Source organism: Drosophila santomea, chromosome 2L (assembly GCF_016746245.2).
Source record: "Drosophila santomea strain STO CAGO 1482 chromosome 2L, Prin_Dsan_1.1, whole genome shotgun sequence".
Classification (NCBI taxonomy): domain Eukaryota; kingdom Metazoa; phylum Arthropoda; class Insecta; order Diptera; family Drosophilidae; genus Drosophila; species Drosophila santomea.
In genome coordinates, this window is record NC_053016.2 from 9,533,357 (window position 1) to 9,556,114 (window position 22,758).

Consider the following 22,758-nt stretch of genomic DNA (forward strand, 5'->3'; position numbering starts at 1 on the left):
AAAGTGTGCCGTAAAAATCATTATCTCTAACCAGAGATGTTTCAAGCATGCTTTAATGGGATAGCCACAAAGTGTTTCACTCCCGTACAGTCCAGATAAAATAGGAAACCACAACTTGTTAGAAGGATATATTTGAAATGCTTCTTTAATCCCTGGTGTCAAGAAATTTCACATTTCCAAGAACATGGCATTCTCGAAATCGAAATATATAATAAATATAAATATTTATTCCTGTACTCAGCAGTCATTTTATGAATACCACCTCATTTGCAAGTCCAATTATGACCTTTCCTTCTACCTTTGGCATGTCGAATCGGGCGACATCTGAATTACCACAATCAACTTTGTCCTTTGCCGCATATATTATTGCCATGACATTCCTTACCTTCATGTACAATTGGCTACCATTTCCTTAGGCCCATTTCTAGACTATAATTTTTGATTTGAGGCAATTTCCGTTTACAATCTGTATAATTGGCGCATGCTAAAAGCGATTTGCTGCAGTTGTCCCAGTCGCAGGACAATGACCGAAGGTCTGGCTGGCAATGGCCATATTCATATTTCAACCATTGACCAGGTTCTGCTATGCGGCTTCTGTTGCTGCTGGCTTGCGTGTCGAATTGAGTGGCAACTGCCAGGATACACATACACATACCACTACCCGCGGTGCAATTGTCCTGCGCACGAGACACGCGTCATATTTTAATTATGACAGCCGGCCGGCCAGCCAAAGGACTTCTGTCCGTCCTCCTGCCGGGGCGTATCGCTGTCTCCTGCCGTCGGTCGCCAGTTCATCCGTCGGTCAGTAAGTCAGTCAGTTGCTTGGTTGGTGGGTACGTGGGTATGTAAGTCCGGAACAGGGACACGCAACAGCCGGGCAACAGCAAAGGGGTTGATCTGTTGGCTTCGGTGCGGAAACCGGAAATGCCTCGATTCACCTTTGTTGACAGATTAGTGGCGATCGCCGCGTGGTCCATAAACTTGACATTTTTATTTGACACCTTGATTGTCTAAGCTGGCCACCACTTTTTGTGGGCCCTATGTGTGGGCTTATTGTATGCCGGATTTTTTGGTGTTTGGTTTTCATTGCAGGCAAATGCAAAGCCCACATTTTCATAGAGCCGGCACGTTCCGTGGGCCATAAAATGTACTCAATGCTCCCATTTATACAAATATTTTTTTGCATACTGTACATGCCGGAAGCATTGTCCTGGCTAAACAAACTAGAACTAATGAGTGCGCTTTCTGCACGCTGAGTGGTAACATTTTTAGCAAAAATGTTCCAATTATGCGGGCCGTGCGAGTCAAGGTGCAAAAAATAGCGCGGCACTTGACAAATGCCCAGTGGTTCAGTGTTTCAGTGGTTCAATGGTTTAGTGGAGGGATGACGGGCATTTCGACTCATGATCGGCGAGCATTGCACATGCCCGAGCAGCGGGCAGTCCAGGATCTCCCCTATCAATGCACCGTAGTCATAATGGTCATATAGTCATATAGCTATGCATAACCCCCGCCATAACTCTCTCCTTGTGGGCCTCGCGTGCTCGCATTAATTTCATTACGCTGCATTTTCCTCATTACCCGACTTGCATTTTATTTTAATGAACTGCGCAAGTCGCGTGTCCTGCGCCGCGTATCCTGCGCCGCGTATCCTGAGCCCGATTTTAGGCGAAGCGCTGGCGCAGACAGTTTAAGTGCAGCACGCTTTTCAGGGGTGGACGGTTGGACAGTGAGTCAGTCAGTGAGTTGACCACCGGTCAACTGGCGTCCCAGTTTGCAGTTCGCAGTTGCAAAGGGGTTGACGAGATGCAGAGCGTTTGATTGATTACTCAACTGACCGTTGAGTGGACTTAATGGCCATCAAAGCCTAATGCCATTTGTCAATTGTGCTTCGGTCTCATTTGCATGCATTTCGGATTAGTTTGACAGGGGCATCGAAATAAGTACACTACATACGAGAGGGGATCGAGTGCTAAGTATGTAGATCTTAACAAGGCATTGATGTTCTTTGCACAGTTTGGAAAGTAAGTATGAGATCATTAAAAATAATGCATTATTGGGGTAAGTTACAATATTATGGAGTATAACTTTTTTATACAAGTTTCCTTTAAAAGTTATTATTATTTGCCATTTGTTAAATGTCTTAGCCCGTTTTCTTTTTGGGCCTTTAATCTTTTTAATCCGCCTCTAAAACCAATCGATTCAATGTTTATGCTTTGCTGTTTTTCCACAACAGGGCGTGCTCTATTTTGGCTTACAGTTGCATGCCAGAACATTTTTCCGCATTGACGTTGACAGAATGTCAGGCCAGGATTTATGTCCTGGCAGGTAGGCAGCATTGCAAACAGTATGACAAAAAAAAAACAGAAAAATTAGAGGTAGAACAGCGGCTGTCATTCATGGACTTGTCCAAATGCGGGAAATTCCGTTGCGTTTGCGAATGCTGGCCATTTTCGGAATCTGATCCCGTAAATGCCGAAATCCCTTTAGCTCTGCCCTGTCGAGTAATTAGTCGCCTGTCAGCGCTTGGTGTGTGCTGCGACTTAGGAACCTATCCAGCTAGGAGCTAGGAGCTAGGATTTGCCACCTGCGCACACACAGAAGAGCTGCTCGAATGTCCTGCGGCAGGCGTAATCTATCAGCGGCAAAAGGCAACAATGTGCGACACATTCCCCTTCCAGGGAATGTCCTACATTTGATGAAATGTCTGTGTGCCAAATGAGAAATCGCCATGTGCTGCAGCTCCTCCATTATGTTCATGGGCCAGAAGTAGGCTCTGCCCCCGTTTACGGACACGGGCTGCACATAAAAAGGATAACATAGTAAACATCAGCAGCAGCTACTAAATGAGTTTTGCTCTACATTGAAGCCGATGCAGAGCTGCTCCTCTTCTCTTTATCCCGCATCGTATCCTCTGTATTCTGATGTATCCTCATTGTATGCCAAAGTGGGTCGGCGGTTTGTTGTCGCAAAACTGTCGCTCCCTTGAATGCGCAACTCACAATGCCCTGACAAACATACACCATTGCCATGCAGGATGAAACTCTTCCATCTCCGGAATTCGGAATCACGAGTCCCGTCACGTCGCTGGCGACGTCAGAACAAATTAGCTTAAATGCGTCTGGGCTTTTGTCCCTGATCTCACACCTTCTTTCCAGATTTACGAGACAGTCACAATCGGCCAAACTCAATCAGCTGCCTGTGTAATTGGCTTAGATCGATTTGATGATCTGTGACGATCGATTTGATAGAGTTGGGCAAAGGGCTCTGCAAAATCTCAAAGGAAAAGGTTCGGCGGCAATAAAGTATGGTAAAATCTTAGTTTTCAAATGCAGTTTTGGTGCTTTGGGGCCTCTTTGGTTTTTGTACTACATTTTATGGTAAATTGAAACAATTATTTGTACGCCTTTTTAAGTAGTTTGCAACAGAAGCAGAAGATTGTACCGAATTTATAACTTTTATACATTTTTCCTAACTCACAACAATAGCAGAAAATTGCTTTTTATTATCGCCTAGCTAAAACTGAAGGCATCTGAAAACTTAAGGATTATTGTGGTCTACAGAAACCCACAAAATCCAACTAAATGCTTTTTGTAAAACCCCCAACATAGACTCTTGGCCGAAAATTCCCAAGAAAGCCATTGTGCGCTGTCAGTCACACTGCACAACTGTAGTTTTTTAAACCCCAAAATAAAACGAGAGCAGGAGCATTGTAAATGAAATGAGCTCGTTGCGAAACGGCAAAACATTTTCAGCCTCAATTGCAGTCGTCGGCCGGAGGATGGAAGAACAGGCGCGGGAACAGGAACCAATGCCAGGAGGGAAGCCAAAGGCAGACATTCAGTCGGCTACTTCCTTGACACGGACATAAAAACCTAAATAGTTAATCCTTTCCTTTCTTTTGGGCCCGCCAGAAGATTGCGAAAAACGCCCGAAGGCGCAGGCCAAGGATGCTGGCAGTGGAAGGGGATCCTGCGATGGTGAGCCTGTGAATTTGTCAAAGAGTTGTGCAAACATTCGGGGGAACGGGTAGCCGAAAACAAGAGCAACAACAAATCGAATGCAATCAAAATTAAAGCGCTTAGAGCTGTGACAACAGCGGGGCAAACAATCGCCGAGCCGTAGTAAGGAGCGCAATCCTTTCGGGGATTTCGCACAAAGCATCCCTGGGATGTCCTGCCGGCAATTTAAGCGAATTAAAACGGAGTTCGTATTGATTTAGGTTTTTGGCTTAGCTCCGAATAAAAACGAAATTTCCGACGAAGGACGAAGAAATCTCCTGCTGTGGCTTAAGAAAAAAAAAATGTAGAGTACACTGTGTACTGAAGAAAACAGAGCAAGCTAAGGGGGGAAAACAAGCAAACAAAAACAAAAATACGGCACTCAAAGCGTTTAACTTTGCCTTAAGTGTTTGCCAGGACGTGCCAGGACGAACCCCTTTACTTCGTACCTGCAACGGCCCAAAACGTGCAACGTTGCAATGGCTGCGGTGAGCAGCAACCGAAAAAATCCCTCCAAGTGTCATCGACACTTGTGCGGCTGCCTTAAGGGTTGTGCCCCTCGCGGGAAGAGGAACTGGATCGGGATCGGGAACCGGAACAGGACCAGGATCGATGGAGGGAGCATCCACGGCAACAGTGCCGCAGTGTTACAGTGCCACAGGATGAAGAGTAGGCCTCTGAATGTGTCGCCTAAGTGCTAATAATTGTGCCCTCGCACAGTTGGCGGTCGTCTTCGGTTGGAAAAGGGATAAAACGAAAAACTTGAATCCAAAACCTTTCAAGACTTCATACAGCTAAATGCTTTAAGGATTTGCACATTAATAGGGAAAGGACAGGAACTCCACCCAGTTAATTTGGGCAAACTTTGTCGTTCTCAAATGTATAATAACTGAGATCTGATCTAGAGGCGGAATATTTATATTGGCATCCATACGATAGGCACAAATTATCCTAATTTGTGGTAACACAAAACTGGATAATGGTTGATTTGAAAAGCACATAAAGTATTTATATAATTTACGTAGTTTATCTTAAAGATGGTTTAAATCTTTTTCCCCTGCATTTATAAATATTAATTTTCGTTCACATTTCCATCTTACACTCTGCATATGGCAACAAAAAAATCCATTTGTGCAATAACCCAATGCTTAAACTCTCATTGAATGATTAATGATGATCAAAATCCGCACTAAACTCTAAACCCCATGAATGTAAGTTCAATTCATTGACCAGAATTTGCTCATTAATGGTCTGGGCCATTGGCACATCCTGATCCGTGTTGAAGATCAAAGAAGTCGAGCAGTAAAACATTTTTTGCCTGCCTGTCCACTCCATTAGTGGCGAAAAAAGATCCCCATCATTAGCCAAAAACTCGACACATGATGGATGATTAATGATCCGTGGTCCTTTGGGCCAGGACATGCGCCGGAGTACAGCACTCAAGTGCAGACCACTGAATCGTAACGAATAAATCATATCGGAAACCGCAAATTGATCGAAGTTTGATGACATTCGGGAAGAGTTTCTATATTTTTCGAACAGTCTTTCGTTTTTTTTTTCAAAACCTTTTTGTTTCTTAGTCTTGATTCTTTGTCTTTTTTATCAATGTGCTCTCATCTAAGAAATTACTTTCACATAATTTGTGTTGTCATTACGCCGAACGATATTGTTAAGATTCCTATGATTTATTTCCATTCTTTGGATCGTGCTCATCCCCTTGCGCAGATAAAACAGATCGATTACCGTTGTCTTGAGTGGACCGTAATCGAATCAGATACAACCGCAAAGAATACAAAAACCTTTAAGAACTATCCGCTCGAAATGGAAACTTCAGTGACACAATGCAAAGTTAAACTGCTGAAATCCGATGTTGGAATGGGTAATCAACCACAGCCACAAAGGAAAAGTTATCAGTGATCAAAAGATTTAAGGGCCATTAGGGAGAACAATACAATTTTATTTGCCAAAATGAGAAATAAAATATAGACATAAGGACTTAGAAAACCAAAAAAAAAAAACTTTATATTAGTCTAAGACTTCAAGAAGAATACATAAAGATATTTTTATCAGTTTATACATACATCCAATAAATCGTAAAGAAAAATAAAGAAAAATGTATAAATAGTAAATACAAAAAAGTGAATTGTAAGAGTATAATTTAATTTGATGCTCAAACTTCCTTCCTTCCTTTCACACCTCAATGTGCAGATGTGATTCCGCGGCCGTGTACTTCCTCATCATCCGCAGGATCTGTCGGCAGACATTAGATGTGAGCCAGGAGGAATCGGCTTGACTCCTAATCCCGACAACACGAAAGCTAAACTGGGAATCGTGTAGTGATTCCTATGAAAGGAACTTTAATTACGTCTAATTATTCAAGCGTAACGCGACGGGATGAGGCGTCCCAGGACAGCCAGGATTACAGACACTCTCACACAATTCGGGCAGGACGGACAGCTATTCGTCGTCTGTCGTGTCAGAAATCCAGGATTAAACATATGTAGATCAGGGAAGAAGACCCCTACCCCTACCCCTACCCCTACTCCTACCAGAGGGGGCAGATTTTTTCTTCCTTTTCGGCTGACGGAGATTTTTTTCCATCTTGGCTTGCAGCTTGAGTAACCGCACGGTGGAAAAAAAAATACATCAAAATTCGAAGGACAATGCCTGGCAGCACATCCTTATGAGATTAAAAATGCAAATCAGCTAAAGGCAGCCGCAAGGAAAATATGATGAGTCCTAAAGGACAAGGAATGACGTTGCACTTGGGCGGAGGGAAATTGTAATTGTTGTCTGTCGGCTGAGGAGGATCAGGGCGATCAGGACGAGGATGACTGCGTTGTGGCCTGCCCAGAAACATGACAGCTTCATGTGTGTGTGGTATCCTGAGGCAGCTGCGCTTGAGTTACCGACCCATCGGTACCACGCCTACACTCTCCACCGAAACCCCCTCGATCGTTCCAAATTCACTAACAATGTTATTGAACCGGGAAACATTGTAGCTAGTAAGCGAATGTCGCAACTGCAGACACATCCGCTTAGAAGCTACATCAGCAAGAATACTATGTCAAGCATTGGACAGTTGGCCGGCTGCAAAATTATAATGTAAACAAACTGAGCTAGCTAAGATATATATAAGACAAAGACATTTTTCAGAACTCAGTCTCAATTCACTCTTTATACAACGTTGCTAACGAACGGACGTGTACTGTCCAGATATATTTTGTATAATTAAAAATATAAATATCACAAACGAAATAAAGTGCTGTATTTACTGAAGAACACAAATGGAAATTTGACTAGAGAAGCGATACATCATCGACGTCACCTGGGCCACGATTGACTGAACCAAGAGGACTCCCACTCTGATGGTGACTGGCGCAGCCGGAAAACGGAATGAACTTACACAAGATTATATTTAAGATTATGCAGTGAGTAGAGTGCAGTGGAAAATAAATTAAAAGAAACATGTAGCAAATATACACAGCTTAAAACTATAAACCAGTGATCGGGTCAAAAAAAAAAAAAAGGGCCTAAATATAACTAAAACATACAAACAAAAGCACACACACAAAACACATAAGCAAAATTAAACTATACACATATAAATAACCAACAGTATATGCCGCAAATATAAACAGTGACGTGGTGGCGAAGTCAAACGCTGACGACGAAACTACATTGTATGTATTTAATGGCAACAAAAAAAGAAAAAAAAAAAGTACTGACAAAGAAAAATTCAGTTGCTATAGTCGAGTGGAGGATAGCAAAGATCAATCGCTGATATTGCTATACTTATACATTCGCTTCAACAAGACATCAAACGATGATGTCACTGTTGTTGTAAAATAGCTGCACAAAAGAATACCACACAATTTTAAACACATTAGTGCCGTAGTGAAAGAGTGAAGTGTAGTAATGATCAAACGCTGATACTTACTTACAAACTCACGACAACAGGGTATCAAACGCTGAGACTACTGTTGTTGTCACATAGCACGGCAAGAATAAATATATAAACTATTGGCAAGTACGTATTATGTATTCAAAAGTAGCAATATCTATCGCTGATATTAGACTACAAAGAATGCTGATTCGATCGCAATAGAAGTATACATACATACATGCATTCAAAGTTAATGTGGCACGATCACTGACATACAGAGCTATACTCACAAATTCAAAACTAAGAAAGTTTCTTTTAATTTACAAAAAACTGCTGCACAGCAAAAGATACATATATCTATAAACAAACATATACTAAAGTATCTTACATTACAGAGAGAACACCACAAACACTCACTAACATATACAGTATAAACAAAAAATTATTATTATTACACATATAACATTGTTAAAAACAACACAAAATATTGCACACAATTTGTAACGCACATCTATCTTATATAAATATTCTAAGAACACAATATTTGAAAGAAAAGAGAGTATTAGGATTCGACTTGGAAATAGCTTGCGTCTAGATGTCAAAGAAGATTGTAGAAAAAACTAGACAGGGACTAGGCTCAAGTAAATCCGCAGGCCCAACTACTAGAGCGAGTAGTCAGATTGTTGAACAGGTAGCAGGTAATATGGATTCTGGCAACGTTTCTCATTCGATCTCACCAACGGTGAGTGGAGTAAGCGCTATATCAACGACATTGAGCCCTAATGATATATTATCATTCATTAAGGAATTGCCAACGTTTGATGGCCAGCCGAGTCAGTTGGATAAATTCATCACTAATGTCGAGGAAATAATAATGCTTATTAGGGGCACAGATCAAACTCCCTATGGATTATTACTTCTTCGGGCTATAAGAAATAAAGTTATAGGAAAAGCAGATGAAAGTTTGACCCTAGCCGGTACCTCACTAGTGTGGGATGATATTAAAGAGGGACTCAAAAGATTGTATGGCAGTAAGAAGTCAGAAGCGATTCTCCTTAGGGAAATTCAATCACTCCCAGATAATCTGTCACTTGGTCAGCTATTCTCGACAATTACCAAAATTAGAGGACAGCTCGTATCATCGGTACAAGGAGGAAATCACGCGACCACTGTAATGGAAGCGAAGAAACAACTTTATAACGAGGTTGCTCTGAACTCATTCATGGTCGCTCTAAGAGAACCCCTTAGAACGATTATAAGACTAAAAAACCCTACAACTATAGAACAGGCCTACGAATGTTGTCAGATAGAACAAACCTTTTATTACCAAGGAAAGAGAGATAGAAGTTATGCAGAGCGAGGCAATCAAGGTAATCGTACGAATCCGTACAATAATCAAAATCAGAGACAGATTAACAATAGATTCAGTAGCGGACAGAAACAATATAATAATAATGGCAAAAATTTTGAACAGAGGAATAACCCTTTTAAGAGCAGCAACGTTCCCTCAGCTAGTTTGAATAATATAGAAACGGAACAAAGCGAGGTAGGAAATCAGACAATGACAAATTTTCAGGCAAGAGCCTCCCCAAACCAACCGGGTTCATAAATGGTCAAACACATGGGGCGGGTTTACCTTTCATACTATTACATACAAATGACCACACCCCATTAAGATTTTTGTTGGATACAGGTTCTACTAATTCTTTTGTTGATCCGTTACTTGTCCAACCTAAAAACATACAGGCTCTAAGTTCACCAATTACTATAAAAACGGCCTTAGACAAACATACAATAACAGAAAGAACGGCATGGAAGATGCCGCAAGAATTTAACAGGACAGGGATTATAAACTTACTATTATTTAAATTTCACCCATTCTTTAATGGTCTTTTTGGTATGGACATATTATCACAGTTAGAGGCAAAAATTGATCTAAGTAAACGTAAACTGTTTACGACTGATGCAAATCTTGACATTATAATTATAAATAATACTACATCAAACATATTTACGATAGAGGGACATACTAAAACAATAATACCACTGCCGGTACAAACGAGACAGGGAGATATAATATGCAAAGCAGTAGCCATTGAAAAAGATTTAATTATATCAGACGGGATATATAGGGCCGAAAACGGCATCAGTAATTTCGAGGTGTCCAACTACGCAGATACTGATCGACTAGTATATGTCGAACAACCAATAGAATCAATACCCTATAAAGAAGAAGAAGTTATCGAATTACATACAATTACTTCTGATACATATACACTGCAGAATACTCCCGAAGAATCACAAAAGTTTAGATTCGAACATTTAAATCTAGAAGAAAAGAAAGCGATTTCAAAATTGTGCAGGGAATTTTCGGACATATTTTATAAAGAAAACGAACCATTAACATTTACTAGTTTAGTAAAACATAATATTCCGTTAACAGACAAAAATCCAATTTTTATTAAACCATATAGATATGCATTTGCATTAAGGCAGGAAATTAAGAAACAAGTAAACGAACTACTGAAACAAGATGTAATTAGATCAAGTCACTCACCGTGGAGTGCTCCAGTATGGGTAGTACAAAAGAAAGCAGACGCTACAGGACAGAAGAAATGGAGACTAGTTACAGACTTTAGGAAACTTAACGAGAAGACAGTTTCGGATAAGTACCCAATACCGAATATTAATGATATATTAGACCAACTAGGGAAAACCAAGTATTTTTCTAACCTTGATTTGGCTAGTGGATATCATCAGGTAGAAATGAGTCCTGAAGACATACCAAAAACAGCATTCACAGTAGAAGGCGGTCATTTTGAGTATGTTAGAATGCCGTTCGGTCTAAAAAACGCACCAGCAACTTTTCAAAGAGTAATGGACAGCGTACTGAAAGACTTGGTTGGTAAAATATGTCTAGTGTATCTGGATGATATCATTATATTTTCACCATCCCTGCAAGAGCATATATCAAATTTAAAAACAGTGTTCCAAAGACTTAGAGAAGCAAATTTTAAAGTACAATTGAATAAGTCCGAGTTTTTAAGGAAAGAAGTGGAGTTTTTAGGACACGTGGTCACACAGGAGGGGGTAAAACCTAATCCGAATAAAATTCAGATTATAAAAGATTTTCCATGCCCACATAACAGAAAGACGATAAAATCATTTTTAGGAGTACTAGGATATTACAGAAAGTTTATTCGAGACTTCGCCCGAATAACGAAGCCAATGACTAAACAATTGAAAGGGAAAAAACCAGTACAAATCAATGCAGAATTTCTAGAAGCATTTGAAGTATGTAAAACATTACTGACTAACGACCCAATTTTGAAATATCCGGAATTCGATAAACCTTTTATTTTAACAACCGACGCTAGTAATTTTGCTATCGGAGCAGTATTATCCCAGGGCTCTTTAAACAATGACAAACCTACTTGCTACGCGAGTAGAACACTCTCGGACGCAGAAGTAAATTACTCAACAATTGAAAAAGAGATGTTAGCCATAATATGGGCGGTTAAATATTTTCGACCGTATCTTTATGGGAACAAATTCACAATTGTCACAGATCATAAGCCGCTAACGTGGTTAATGAATTTTAAGGAGCCAAGTTCAAAAATATTAAGATGGAGAATACAATTAATGGAATACGATTTCGACATAATATATAAAAAAGGCTCACAGAACGTTATAGCGGATGCGCTTAGTAGAATTGATCATGAGGTACACACAAGCGAAGTAGTAGCAACGGACACCGCAACGAATACAATAACTAATATACAGATACCTATAACAGAAAAACCGATAAATGATTTTAATTTACAAATAGTATTGCAGAGAGGACAGACAACGGAACAGAAAATAATAATACCTTTTAAAAATAAACTAAGAAAATACTTTAGGGAAACAACATTTACAAAAGAGAATGTAGAACGCATATTAAAAGCAACACTTAAACCAAAAAAGATTTATGCAATTTTTACAACAGAGGATATTTTTAAAATAGTACAAGAAGTATTTGCACAAAATTTCCCACAAGATAAAACTTTCACACTTGTTAGGTCACTTGAGCTGCTGCCAGAAGAAAAGGATAAAGCTAAGCAGGAAGAAATAATTAATAAAGACCACCAAAATAGAAATCATAGGGGTATAGATGAATCCTATTTACATTTAAAAAGAGAAATATATTTTCCTAATATGAAAAGCATAATAGGCAACGTTATTAAGAACTGTGAAATATGCCTTAGGCTAAAATATGATAGACAGCCGCCAAAAATACCCTATCAAACTCCGGAAATTCCAAGTGCTCCACTTGAAATAGTACATATGGATATATATACAATCAGTGGGAAGTATAACTTAACGCTAATAGATAAATTTTCAAAATTTGCTTGGGCCTATGTAGTAACTAATAGAAATTCGATATGCATTATAAAAGCTTTTAAAAATTTTGTGGAATTATTTGGAATTCCTAAAAAACTGGTATATGACCAAGGTCCGGAATTTGCGGGGGAAGTATTCAAAAAGTTTTGTTGCCAATACAATATCCAATTACATGTCACCTCGTTTCAACAGTCGTCTAGTAACTCACCTGTAGAGAGATTACATTCAACACTCACAGAAATTTATAGAATAATCACTGATAGCAGAAAAGCAGAACAATTACCATGTGAACATGAAGAAGTACTATCAGAAACCATGATAACATATAATAACGCTGTACACTCTAGTACCAAGTTGACACCCTATGAACTTTTCCATGGTAAAACCCACACTTTTAGTAACTCAGTGAAATTTAATGGAGAGCATGATTATTTAAATCAGTTAAATATATTTCGAGAAAAGTTATACCCAAAAGTAAAACGTAAGTTAGAAGAGATAGTATACAAGAGAACTATGAAATTAAATGAGAATAGAACGGATGAAATAGAAATAGAGGAAGGAGACAAGATCTTTAGAAAAGAAAATAGAAGAAATAAGATTACACCTCGTTTTTCAATCCATAAAGTGTTAAGGGTACATGGACCTACATTTAAAACAAGCAGAGGCCAAAAGATACACAAGTCTAAAATCAGAAAGACTACAAAGAAACAAGAAGATAACTAAATGTCTCGGCCTTTTCTCTTTTTTTTAGATTCGTGCTAGTTTCGGCACAATTCATATCGATCCAAGATATTAATGAGTCCACTAATCCCATCGCCAAAATAGAACTAGGAGAATGCTTAATAATCCAAACTTATAAAAATATTAAACATATAATAGATCTACAGGAATATGAAAGCTGTGTAGAACAATTTAGTAGTACACTAAATTTGATACAGCAAGATGAAACGCTCATTGATGCAGCTTATATCCTAGAGGGTAAGATAGCCCAATTGCGGGAAAAGATAGAAATACTAACACCCTCGGGAAAACAAAAACGGGGTTTAGTGAACGGATTAGGAAGTATCGTAAAATCAATAACCGGTAATATGGACGCCAATGATGGCCAAGAGATAGAAGAAAAAATAGACACATTAAAAGAAAAAGAAAGAAACTTAACAAATGCGCTACTAGATCAAGAAGCATTTAACAATGAGATACAAATAAGATTCCAAGATGTAGCAAAAAGCATTAACCAAGAGCAAGCTATGATAAGTCGATTTTTAGAAACATCTCAAAATAAAATTTTTAAAGTACTATCGAAAGAACAGGACCAAATTAATAAATTACAATACATTAATAGAATAATATATAATATAGATCGGCTTGTAAATCATTTAAATGATCTATCAGAAAGTATAATAATGGCTAAAATAAAAATAATACCTAAGCTAATACTAGATCCAAAAGAGATCACAAAAATTGAAGAGATCATAAGAAAACAAAATATTACTATCAAATCAAAACAAGAGATATACAAATTAATTAAATTAAATACATATAATACACAAGATAAAATAATATTTGAAATTATGATACCTATATTCAAAAAACAAAATTATAAAATTGCTAGAATTATACCATTACCGCTCAACAAAACATTTTTTATAATAGCGCCTAAGTTTATAGCATATAATGATTATAAAATTGTACACCTTTCGAACAAATGCCAACAAACTGCCAACACATCCATTTGCGATATAGAAAACATTGAAACACGACCAACAAACGAATTATGTATCCAGAATTTACTAAAGAATAATCACAGTAATTGTGACATGCAGAATACTGGTATGGTCACAGATATATTTGAACCAGAAAAGGGATACATCTTCATCTTTAATGCGAAGGAAACTAAAGTAAAAACACCAGAAGGCAATGAGACCTGTATAAACGGATCGGCGATAATAACTTATGGAAATGCTACAGTAGAAATAAATGGACTGGACTATGATAACACTATAGAAAGTATATTAGAACATCCAGAGATAATTATGCCACCTACAAGAGGGATTTCAAGAAACAACACGGTGGAAACACTGACACTGCAAAGATTACATCTAGAAGCAATAGACATACATAAGAGGGTAATCATCGCAAGTAACACAACAACACAGCACACGTCCATCCTTTATATGATAGTGGCAGTACTATCCATAGCAACAATCATTGTCTGGAAAGCAAGAAGGCCTGTCACAATCTTTACACCAAATCCAGAACATCATGTACCCATGGTCGCGCTGGACATACCGTCACTATGGCCATCGCTTCAATCTGGGGGGGAGGAGTTACCGACCCATCGGTACCACGCCTACACTCTCCACCGAAACCCCCTCGATCGTTCCAAATTCACTAACAATGTTATTGAACCGGGAAACATTGTAGCTAGTAAGCGAATGTCGCAACTGCAGACACATCCGCTTAGAAGCTACATCAGCAAGAATACTATGTCAAGCATTGGACAGTTGGCCGGCTGCAAAATTATAATGTAAACAAACTGAGCTAGCTAAGATATATATAAGACAAAGACATTTTTCAGAACTCAGTCTCAATTCACTCTTTATACAACGTTGCTAACGAACGGACGTGTACTGTCCAGATATATTTTGTATAATTAAAAATATAAATATCACAAACGAAATAAAGTGCTGTATTTACTGAAGAACACAAATGGAAATTTGACTAGAGAAGCGATACATCATCGACGTCACCTGGGCCACGATTGACTGAACCAAGAGGACTCCCACTCTGATGGTGACTCTTGCACCGTGGATGATGAGACTGATGTCTTGGCGGTTGCACGAGAATTTGTGCAGTTTTGCATTGATTTTCATTAGCATTTGCCGCTTTACCATTTTTTTTTCACATTTTTTTGTTTATCCACATGGAGGATTTTTGGGAATTTTTTATGCAGCCGCTAGAATGATTTGACATAATTTTGATGAATGACTTCTTCTGGGTTTGAGAATGTTGCCATAGCTGCTGACGTGCGTGGATAACTTTATTTCGTCAAGGTGGTGTGGTATTGCAAATGAGTTGAGAGAAGTTTGGCAAAATGTCACAGAAAACTCGCTTGGCGACCATGAGTTAGTAGTATTAAATACCCAAAACATTGGGTTTCAAATGATTCAATGCATGTTCAAAAAGAATCCAAATAAAGAGCATTCGAAGAATATGTGGATGTTTAGTATTTTATAGAAAATTTCAGCATACAAAGATTTCAAATGATTATATTCACAAGTTGCCTTTTTCTCATGTTGATCTACATACATACACAAATGATGCTTTTCGGAACACATAAAATCGTAACAAATGCCCTTAATGAAACATAAAATTAACAAAGCATTGCAAACAATTCGAGCACAGATTGTATTTTGTAGCATTTTCGAATTCGAGGGTCTTAACCCTACAACCCAAAGACAATGGCGCCAAGGGGTTAAAGGTGTAAACATTTGACAAAAATGTCACATCAAAGATACGGATATGCCCTGCAACAGCTGTCCATTGCTCGGAACTTCAGATGGTGGTAGAACTCGAAAGGAAAGCGGCAGGACACCTCCTCCTTTGTCATGTTAATGGAGCAGCTTGCTCCGAATCTGATTTGGACTAGCAAACGGTATCTCGGAAAAGGAACCACAATCGCGACCAACTGTCGCGACAGCTGTCAAAATGCTAATAAGTCATATTCAGTGCATGCCAGGCAAGGATTAAGGAATGTAATTGAAATCGCTGATTGATTGATTGATGGTTGGACTCAGGACATTAGGAGTGCGAACGGGTAAAGCTAACGCACATGTGGGCTAGCTCATTAGCGATACCCGCAGATTTGAAAGTGATAGGGTATATTGATTAGCAGTATATATAAATAACGAACACGAGAATGGAAAAGTAAATTTGACTTTGACATATAGCATATAGCATATATAGTATGTCTAAGTTTGTAGCTGGTGTTGTTATAAAATACTTTTCCTGAGTAGTGTCCTTAATTTGTATTAGCAAAAATGAAATCCATCAGAGTTTCCGATCTATCAACTTTATTTGTAAGTTTATTTTAAGGATACTATTTTTGTAGTTCATCAAAACAAATGCACACTGTGCTGGGCAGCTTCAACTCCTGGAGGAACATTAACTGATTGAGTCCCCTTTAATCCCACCTTCGGGGATTTTCTCAATTAAAGCAACCAGCAGAGCAACAAATTGATTGATTCCTATCGCTCGCCACGAGAGAGGAGAACGAGAGAGGTGGGACTTAAATGAGGAGATAAGCCCAAGTTGCAGACGAAGCAACCGAGTTACCAAGGAACAGACTGCAAGTAGAGAATGTAATCCTGTTAGGCAAAACTTTGGATGTGCCTCGAGGACGAACTTCCATGGAAACCCATCTGCAGCTCGCAGCAAATGCGCAATTTTCAGCTTGACTTGGCCCATGAAACAAATTCCAAATTCGAGATGAGTACAGGGGCATGTCAACCTTAATTGAAAAAATAAAAGTAAAGCGTACAAAACTGAGCCGCATCCTTGCAACCGTTTGCCGCATCCTTTTTGCTCCTTCGCTATATATATTATACTTTTTTACGGTGGCGGCTGTTCATTTACAGGACAGCGCACCTTTTCTTCGCGTGCGATTTTCAGGAAATTGCGCTGCTCAATTACAGCGAATCCTGGCGCTGGATATTTTGAATTTTCTCATCTCGTTTTCACCGTTGACTTGGCCAGGACAATTGCCGCGAAAGGGGCACAGGACGCAGGAGTCGCGATCTTACTACGTTTCAAATTAAAACCCATTTAATGCGCAACAAGAGGGAAAACAACGACGTCAGCTTCTTTAAGTAAACAAAAGGATATTCCGTATACGGGGAGGCTCGACCTTTGTCGTAACCCATTTTGTATCTTATCTCGTTCTCTGGTTTGGCACTCTATGATTTATTTCCCCCCTATCTCTAATGAAGCCTAATTCGAGTGTTCAACAATTCAGTGCATCATAAATTTTTAGTTAACCCCAATTTCTGGCACTCAATCCTCCTTCGGCGCAAAAAGGGTTGCTCCGCATGCAAATATTTACGTCTTTTGCCAGTGTGGAAAATGAAAAGCAAAGCTTTGCACTCGCTCTTTCAATTATCTTTGTGGCAGAACTGGTGGAAGCAGGTGAGGCCTGAAAGCGCTTTCAGGGCCCAAAAACAAGCGCTGGCAATTAAAGTTGGTCTAAGGTGAGCTCCAGGGGTGTGGGCCACTTCAAAGAGGGGATTTTGCGAGTCAGTTAAGTGGTTAAAACTCCCGAAGCGACTGCTTTAAAAGGTAAAATGGAACTATGGAAGGAATTCCAGCTAATTATCTTACACACTTAAAAGCAGCCTACAAAATTGAATTAAAGAAGAACAAACCAATTAAAAGTTTCAAGTTTGTTATACAGATATGTTATGTTGGTTTCGAAGCTAGCAAGGACTGTAAATCCATAGATTTAAAGCGACTTGTTAGTCGCAATTATATTATTTTAAATTATTTTAACTACTTTGAGCTCAGAAAACTTGAAATCTTTAAGGGAACACCCCAAGAGTTCTTTCCATTGTGGAGTTCTACTACCACTAAAGGCCTTGAGATCCCTGTGGAACATTTTCCTACCTCCAGCTGAGATCCTCATGCAGCCACCCAGGGTGCCTCTGGTATATGCAAAAAGCAACACTTGAGTGTCTCATTGAAAATGAGATGAGTTCGGTAGTTTTTATGTGGTCATACACGAATCGAGGCTAATCAAACTAGGCCAAGCGATGCCCAGAGCACTGGTATATACAGCTTAAGAATTTAATGGCTTTTGGAAAATTGCCTCGTAAATGTCAACAAATGGATGGGGTTGGGTCGAATTCGCTAGTTTTTGGTTTCTATGGGCTGGGAATGTGGCCAAAAAGTCTGCCAGTCGGCAAGGACAATGCTCAATGCAACGGACTGTCTGGTAGGTCGTAAAACTTCCTTGCAGACAATGCCAAAACCAGCAGGACATCCCACAGATGGGCACCGCGCACTGAGCACGTACTCACGACAAAACCCAAACGGCTTTTTGTTTAGTTTTGCATTATGACAATCTCTTGAGGAGACGCAAGGTGTGTTCTGGAAAACAGAAAGATGGAGAAAAGAGAAAGATGGCTCGTAAATTGCAAATGAAATGAGCCAAAACGAATTCCATTGCGGTGAAAGAATGCCCTAGAGTTTGAGCAGAGAGTTTGGAGTGGGACCAAAAATCAAACAGTAACTCTACAATACTCTAACGTACTCTGAACTAATTAACAACAAATGATGACATTAGACCGAAATCTAAAAAATAATCTCAACGAAATCTGAAATAGTCTATAAAAAGAGACAGTGACACAAAAAAAATCAAGCAGCTGCTGGCAACGCCACTCGCAAATCTGAGGCTAGAAAGTGTTGGACCGAAAATCAAAGGACCACCCGTTGAAGTCCTGCTGCGACAGGACTCGTGCTTCGCTTTGAGCCCGGCGATTGAGATGTCCTGCTGGTGCTGCTCGGCAGCGGTTTTCTCATTTCCCAATCCGATTAGGGACTTTGCTTTCGATTGCGGGGATTCTCGGCGCACAAAGATCAACAATAATTTATGGTTGAAAGTGATTAGAACACTTAATGGAGGTCCCCAAAAATAGTAATTGATGATTAAAGCCGGGAATATTTTATATACTCACGGGAAATCTAATCGAGCTTACCTGCAAAGAGAATAAAAAAAATGTTTTATTAATGCTCTAGTTATAATTAAGGAATGCGTTTTAAAATAGATATTTGGTCATCTAGAATTTAATGTTAGCAAAAATGCTCAAAATCCTTTATTATACTGACTTGAAGTTCTTATAACTATATATGTATAATATTTCTAAGAACAATCAAACAAATGCAGATACACGTAGTTACATTTAATTGGTTATCAATAGAACATTTAGCCAATTTATTTACACTTCACACATAAAACACCTGGCAGCACTTCAGCAAATTGGTTCCACCGGCAAAATGCCCTCGGCCAGGCCCAAAATGATAGCGGTAATCTCATACCAGGCCAGATTATCCAGCACCAAATTCATGGGCGGCACAATGAGCTCCTCCATAAACTGGGAAACTTCCGTGGGGTTGTCATTGATCATGATATCGAGATACTCCCTGATCAGATCGTTGATGAACTTCGTATACAGACGACTGTTCATGAAGCCCGTGGTCTGGGACTTTGCCTCCTCCAACTCCCAGTTCACCTTCCAGCTCTTAACGTAAACTCCACTGGTGGCAGACTTTGGGCGAATAACGAAGCTGCCGTAAGCCCGGAAGTTGATCAACTCCAGACTAAGGGCACCGTCACCCCACAGGGAAAAATCGGAGCCAAACAGACGAGCCAGGAGATTTAGTTTATAGTTTGTGCTCTTCAGCGAAATCTTGGGGAAATTCATGTCAAACTTAATGGTATGCAAAACGTTGTTCCATTCCAGCTTGGAGAACTCGTAGCCGTCCAATCCCTCGATAATTAGATCAGTAAAGTTTCCATTGCAACTGCAGTATAATTTGGTTATATGAGGAATACCTCCGAAAGTGATATCTTATTATAATCACCCAAAGTTCTCAGTTCTGATGGCGATTTCCTTGTAGGCCATCTGAGCCGGGGCCAAAATGGGAACCCCTCTGGCCTGATAGCCACATCGCATCTGCAACCGTAGGAACTCCGTCAGTTCACGCAGCTCATCATCGAAGAGCTTCGCGGAGCCCAAGGAGCAACAGAGAAGGGCCACACAAATTACAAAAGAAGTTCTCATCGCGAATGGCAAACAGGAACTGCTAGTGATTAAACAGTACAAGTCGTTTTTGCCCACCTAATCAGCAAATAACGATTAGCCTCTTAAGTAGCAAAAATCGATAAGATTGGATTAGGCAGGTGCAAAAGAGGTAATCGTGGTGCTCCCATATTCATTTAAAATCCAAAATGTAAAAAATTGTATAATAAACATAGGTTATTTTGTCTTAACACACAACCCTACATAAAATAACTATTCAAGGTGTGTAGACAAAAAACATATTGTGGATTCAGAGCATATCATTTCAGATTGGTTCTGGAAATCAGAGCAGGAAATGAAAGTCCAATGAGGTACGAGTAAAAAATGAAAGCCCCAAAAGTAGACCAATAATTGAAAATATCGACAAGTTATTTATTTACGTCTGGCACATTACTTAGGCCCAGGGATCGGCAGAGGGATCGCAATCAACGACAATCGGATCGTCCTCGCTCTCACCATCGCTGCTGGACAGGATCAGGTCCACGATGGTCCAGAAGTCCTTGCCCTTCAGCATCTTGTTCACTCGCGGCACGATGGCGTTCTCAATGGTCTCGGAAATAGTGTCCTGGTTGCCATTAATGGCCTTTACCACGATGTTCTCCAGCTGGCTGTTGATGGCGCGGTTGATCTTGCCATTGCCCATGAATCCAGTGATGTCCGAAGTCACGGACTCCAGCGAGATGGTGGTCTTCAGAGAGGTGATCTTGGCGGAGCCCCACAGCATGGGAAGCTTGTACTTCAGGGTGCCAGCAATGCGCAGGTTGACCAAATCGAACAACAGCTCTCCGGATCCCTCGTACTCCACGGACAGACCCAGCTGGCGCAGGGCATCGATCAGCGTATCAGTGTTGTACTTCTGGGCGGTGGTATCGATGTTCTTGAACAGAAAATCGAAGGTAACCTTGCTGGTGATCACGTTCAGCTTGAACTTCTGGATCGTGAAGTCATCTAGTCCGGCGATCTTGAGGCGGAACACATGGTTCAAGGTCTCGAAAATGCCCTTCTTGAAGTCCAGGTCGAGCTCGTTGACACGAAGAGGGGCCAGCACTGGAATGCCATACTGTGGCCATCCGCACTCCATCTGCTTCTGGAGCTTGCGGATGAAGCGACGCGCCTGCCAGGACACAATGAACTGGGGGGCAACTAGAGAATAGGTGGCGATTTTGAGTTGGAAATATGGAAAACAGACAATGCTTCAAAAAGCATATACATGCTCTTGGAAGAAAGCACATTTCATGGAAGTCTTTGACCGAGTCTCACCTTCAACTCCCTCTTGGGGCTCCGCAAACAGATCGATGTCACCGTTCTGATCCGCCAGCTCCAACAGACGCTGCTCCACCTCGTTGGGCAAAGTGCCGGCGGCACAAACGGCCACCAGGCAGGCTAAGACTACCAGGAAACGCATGCTTGATTGTGGCTTTTAGCAACTAAACTTGCTACTGAATTGGCCAACCCACGGACAGAGTCTTATATACAAAAATCGCCTGCAGACGATAACGCGTAGAAGGTGATACTGAGCGGAGATAGCAGCCGGAATGGGGACTAATTAAAACGTAGATCGTGGACTCGCTTGAATTGCTTTTTATTGGTGGGTGCTGCCTTAGTCTAGCTTCCTGGACTCCACGGCCAACCAGGGAGCGGGAGTGGGATTGCAGGTGCCAGTGGTGGCGGACAGCAGGCTGAACAGATACCAGATCTTGTGACCCGTGAGATAGCCGTTGACCAGCGGCACAAAGATCTCCTCGATCTTTTTGCTGATCTGGTCCTGGTTGCCATTGATGAAGGCCGGAATCTCCTTGTCGAGCATGTCGTTGATGAACTCATTGATCCTTCCGTTTCCCATAACACCGCCAATGTTCGAGGTTACACCGCCCAAGCCAACGGCGCAGCTGAACTTGGAGATCTTGATGGAGCCAAAGATGAAGGGCATCTTGTACTTGAACTCGCCCTGAATTGACAGATTCTGCAGGCTGAAGGACAAGGGTCCCGAGCTCTCGTAGCGCACAGACAATCCCAGTTCCTTCAGCAGATCCACGAAGGTGTTGGTGTCCAAATAGTGGGCGCTGGCCTTCAGCTCTGGGAAGTTGAAGTGGAACTTGACCTTCTTGCTGAAAGTGTAGCTGACTTTCATCTTCTTGACCTCCATGCCTTCCAGGCCATCGAAGCGGAAACGCAGGAACTGCAGCAGGGTACTGGGGATAACTATTAGATCCTCTGATTTGATCATCCCAATTAATTATAACTCACTCGACGACCGACTCGGCCAAGTGGATGCGGAGATCAGCATTGGTATAGGGGTCCAGTGGGGGGATTCCGTATTGGGGCCAACCACAAGGCATTTGGTTCAGCAATCCGTTGATGGCCTTCTTGACCGATCCGTTCAAGATCAGGCCCTGAGTATCGGGCTTTGCAGCTATTTGCGGGGATTTACACGTGAATTAGCCCTCTATGTGCTCTGTTGATGATTACACTTACGATTACGCTCCACCAGCTGGTCCCATTGCTCCTCGGTGAGCAGCTCCACATCGTAGGCTGCTACGCAGGCCAAAAGGGCCACAAAAACACAAACGATAGCTTTCATTGTATAGCCACCTGTTCGATTGTCCCAGCCGGTCAGTGGCTTTTATAGCAAAGC

General features: G+C 40.6%; 4 protein-coding genes and 1 long non-coding RNA gene across 5 annotated transcripts in view; 1 reads left to right on the plus strand and 4 right to left on the minus strand.

Moving 5' to 3' along the window:
• The window catches only part of LOC120444152 (centaurin-gamma-1A), a 63,051-nt gene that overhangs the window by 29,192 nt on the left and 11,101 nt on the right, over positions 1-22,758 (minus strand). The window lies entirely within an intron of this gene.
• Positions 15,589-16,818, plus strand: LOC120444160. The gene is made up of 2 exons (XR_005615631.1): positions 15,589-16,087; positions 16,382-16,818. It is a non-coding gene; the product is annotated as an uncharacterized LOC120444160 (long non-coding RNA).
• LOC120444157 lies at positions 19,102-20,116 on the minus strand. The gene is made up of 2 exons (XM_039623736.2): positions 19,906-20,116; positions 19,102-19,845 (listed from the first exon to the last, which is right to left on the minus strand). The coding sequence occupies exons 1-2, from the start codon at positions 20,103-20,105 to the stop codon at positions 19,293-19,295; spliced, it is 753 nt and encodes a 250-aa protein (XP_039479670.1). The 5' UTR covers positions 20,106-20,116; the 3' UTR covers positions 19,102-19,292.
• LOC120444154 lies at positions 20,475-21,565 on the minus strand. The gene is made up of 2 exons (XM_039623732.2): positions 21,384-21,565; positions 20,475-21,266 (listed from the first exon to the last, which is right to left on the minus strand). Exons 1-2 carry the CDS (start codon positions 21,526-21,528, stop codon positions 20,518-20,520), a joined length of 894 nt encoding a protein of 297 aa, XP_039479666.1. The 5' UTR covers positions 21,529-21,565; the 3' UTR covers positions 20,475-20,517.
• Positions 21,689-22,754, minus strand: LOC120444155. The gene is made up of 3 exons (XM_039623734.2): positions 22,599-22,754; positions 22,371-22,536; positions 21,689-22,315 (listed from the first exon to the last, which is right to left on the minus strand). The coding sequence occupies exons 1-3, from the start codon at positions 22,702-22,704 to the stop codon at positions 21,724-21,726; spliced, it is 864 nt and encodes a 287-aa protein (XP_039479668.1). The 5' UTR covers positions 22,705-22,754; the 3' UTR covers positions 21,689-21,723.

Coding starts and splice junctions, on each gene's coding strand:
- LOC120444157 (XM_039623736.2), bottom strand. CDS start 20,105: ATGAGAACTTCTTTTGTAATTTGTGTGGCCCTTCTCTGTTGCTCCTTG. Junction 19,846..19,905: donor ATCAGAACTGAGAACTTTGG/GTGATTATAATA, acceptor ATTATACTGCAG/TTGCAATGGAAACTTTACTG.
- LOC120444154 (XM_039623732.2), bottom strand. CDS start 21,528: ATGCGTTTCCTGGTAGTCTTAGCCTGCCTGGTGGCCGTTTGTGCCGCC. Junction 21,267..21,383: donor GCCCCAAGAGGGAGTTGAAG/GTGAGACTCGGT, acceptor CCTATTCTCTAG/TTGCCCCCCAGTTCATTGTG.
- LOC120444155 (XM_039623734.2), bottom strand. CDS start 22,704: ATGAAAGCTATCGTTTGTGTTTTTGTGGCCCTTTTGGCCTGCGTAGCA. Junction 22,537..22,598: donor CCAGCTGGTGGAGCGTAATC/GTAAGTGTAATC, acceptor CCCCGCAAATAG/CTGCAAAGCCCGATACTCAG. Junction 22,316..22,370: donor TTGGCCGAGTCGGTCGTCGA/GTGAGTTATAAT, acceptor AGTTATCCCCAG/TACCCTGCTGCAGTTCCTGC.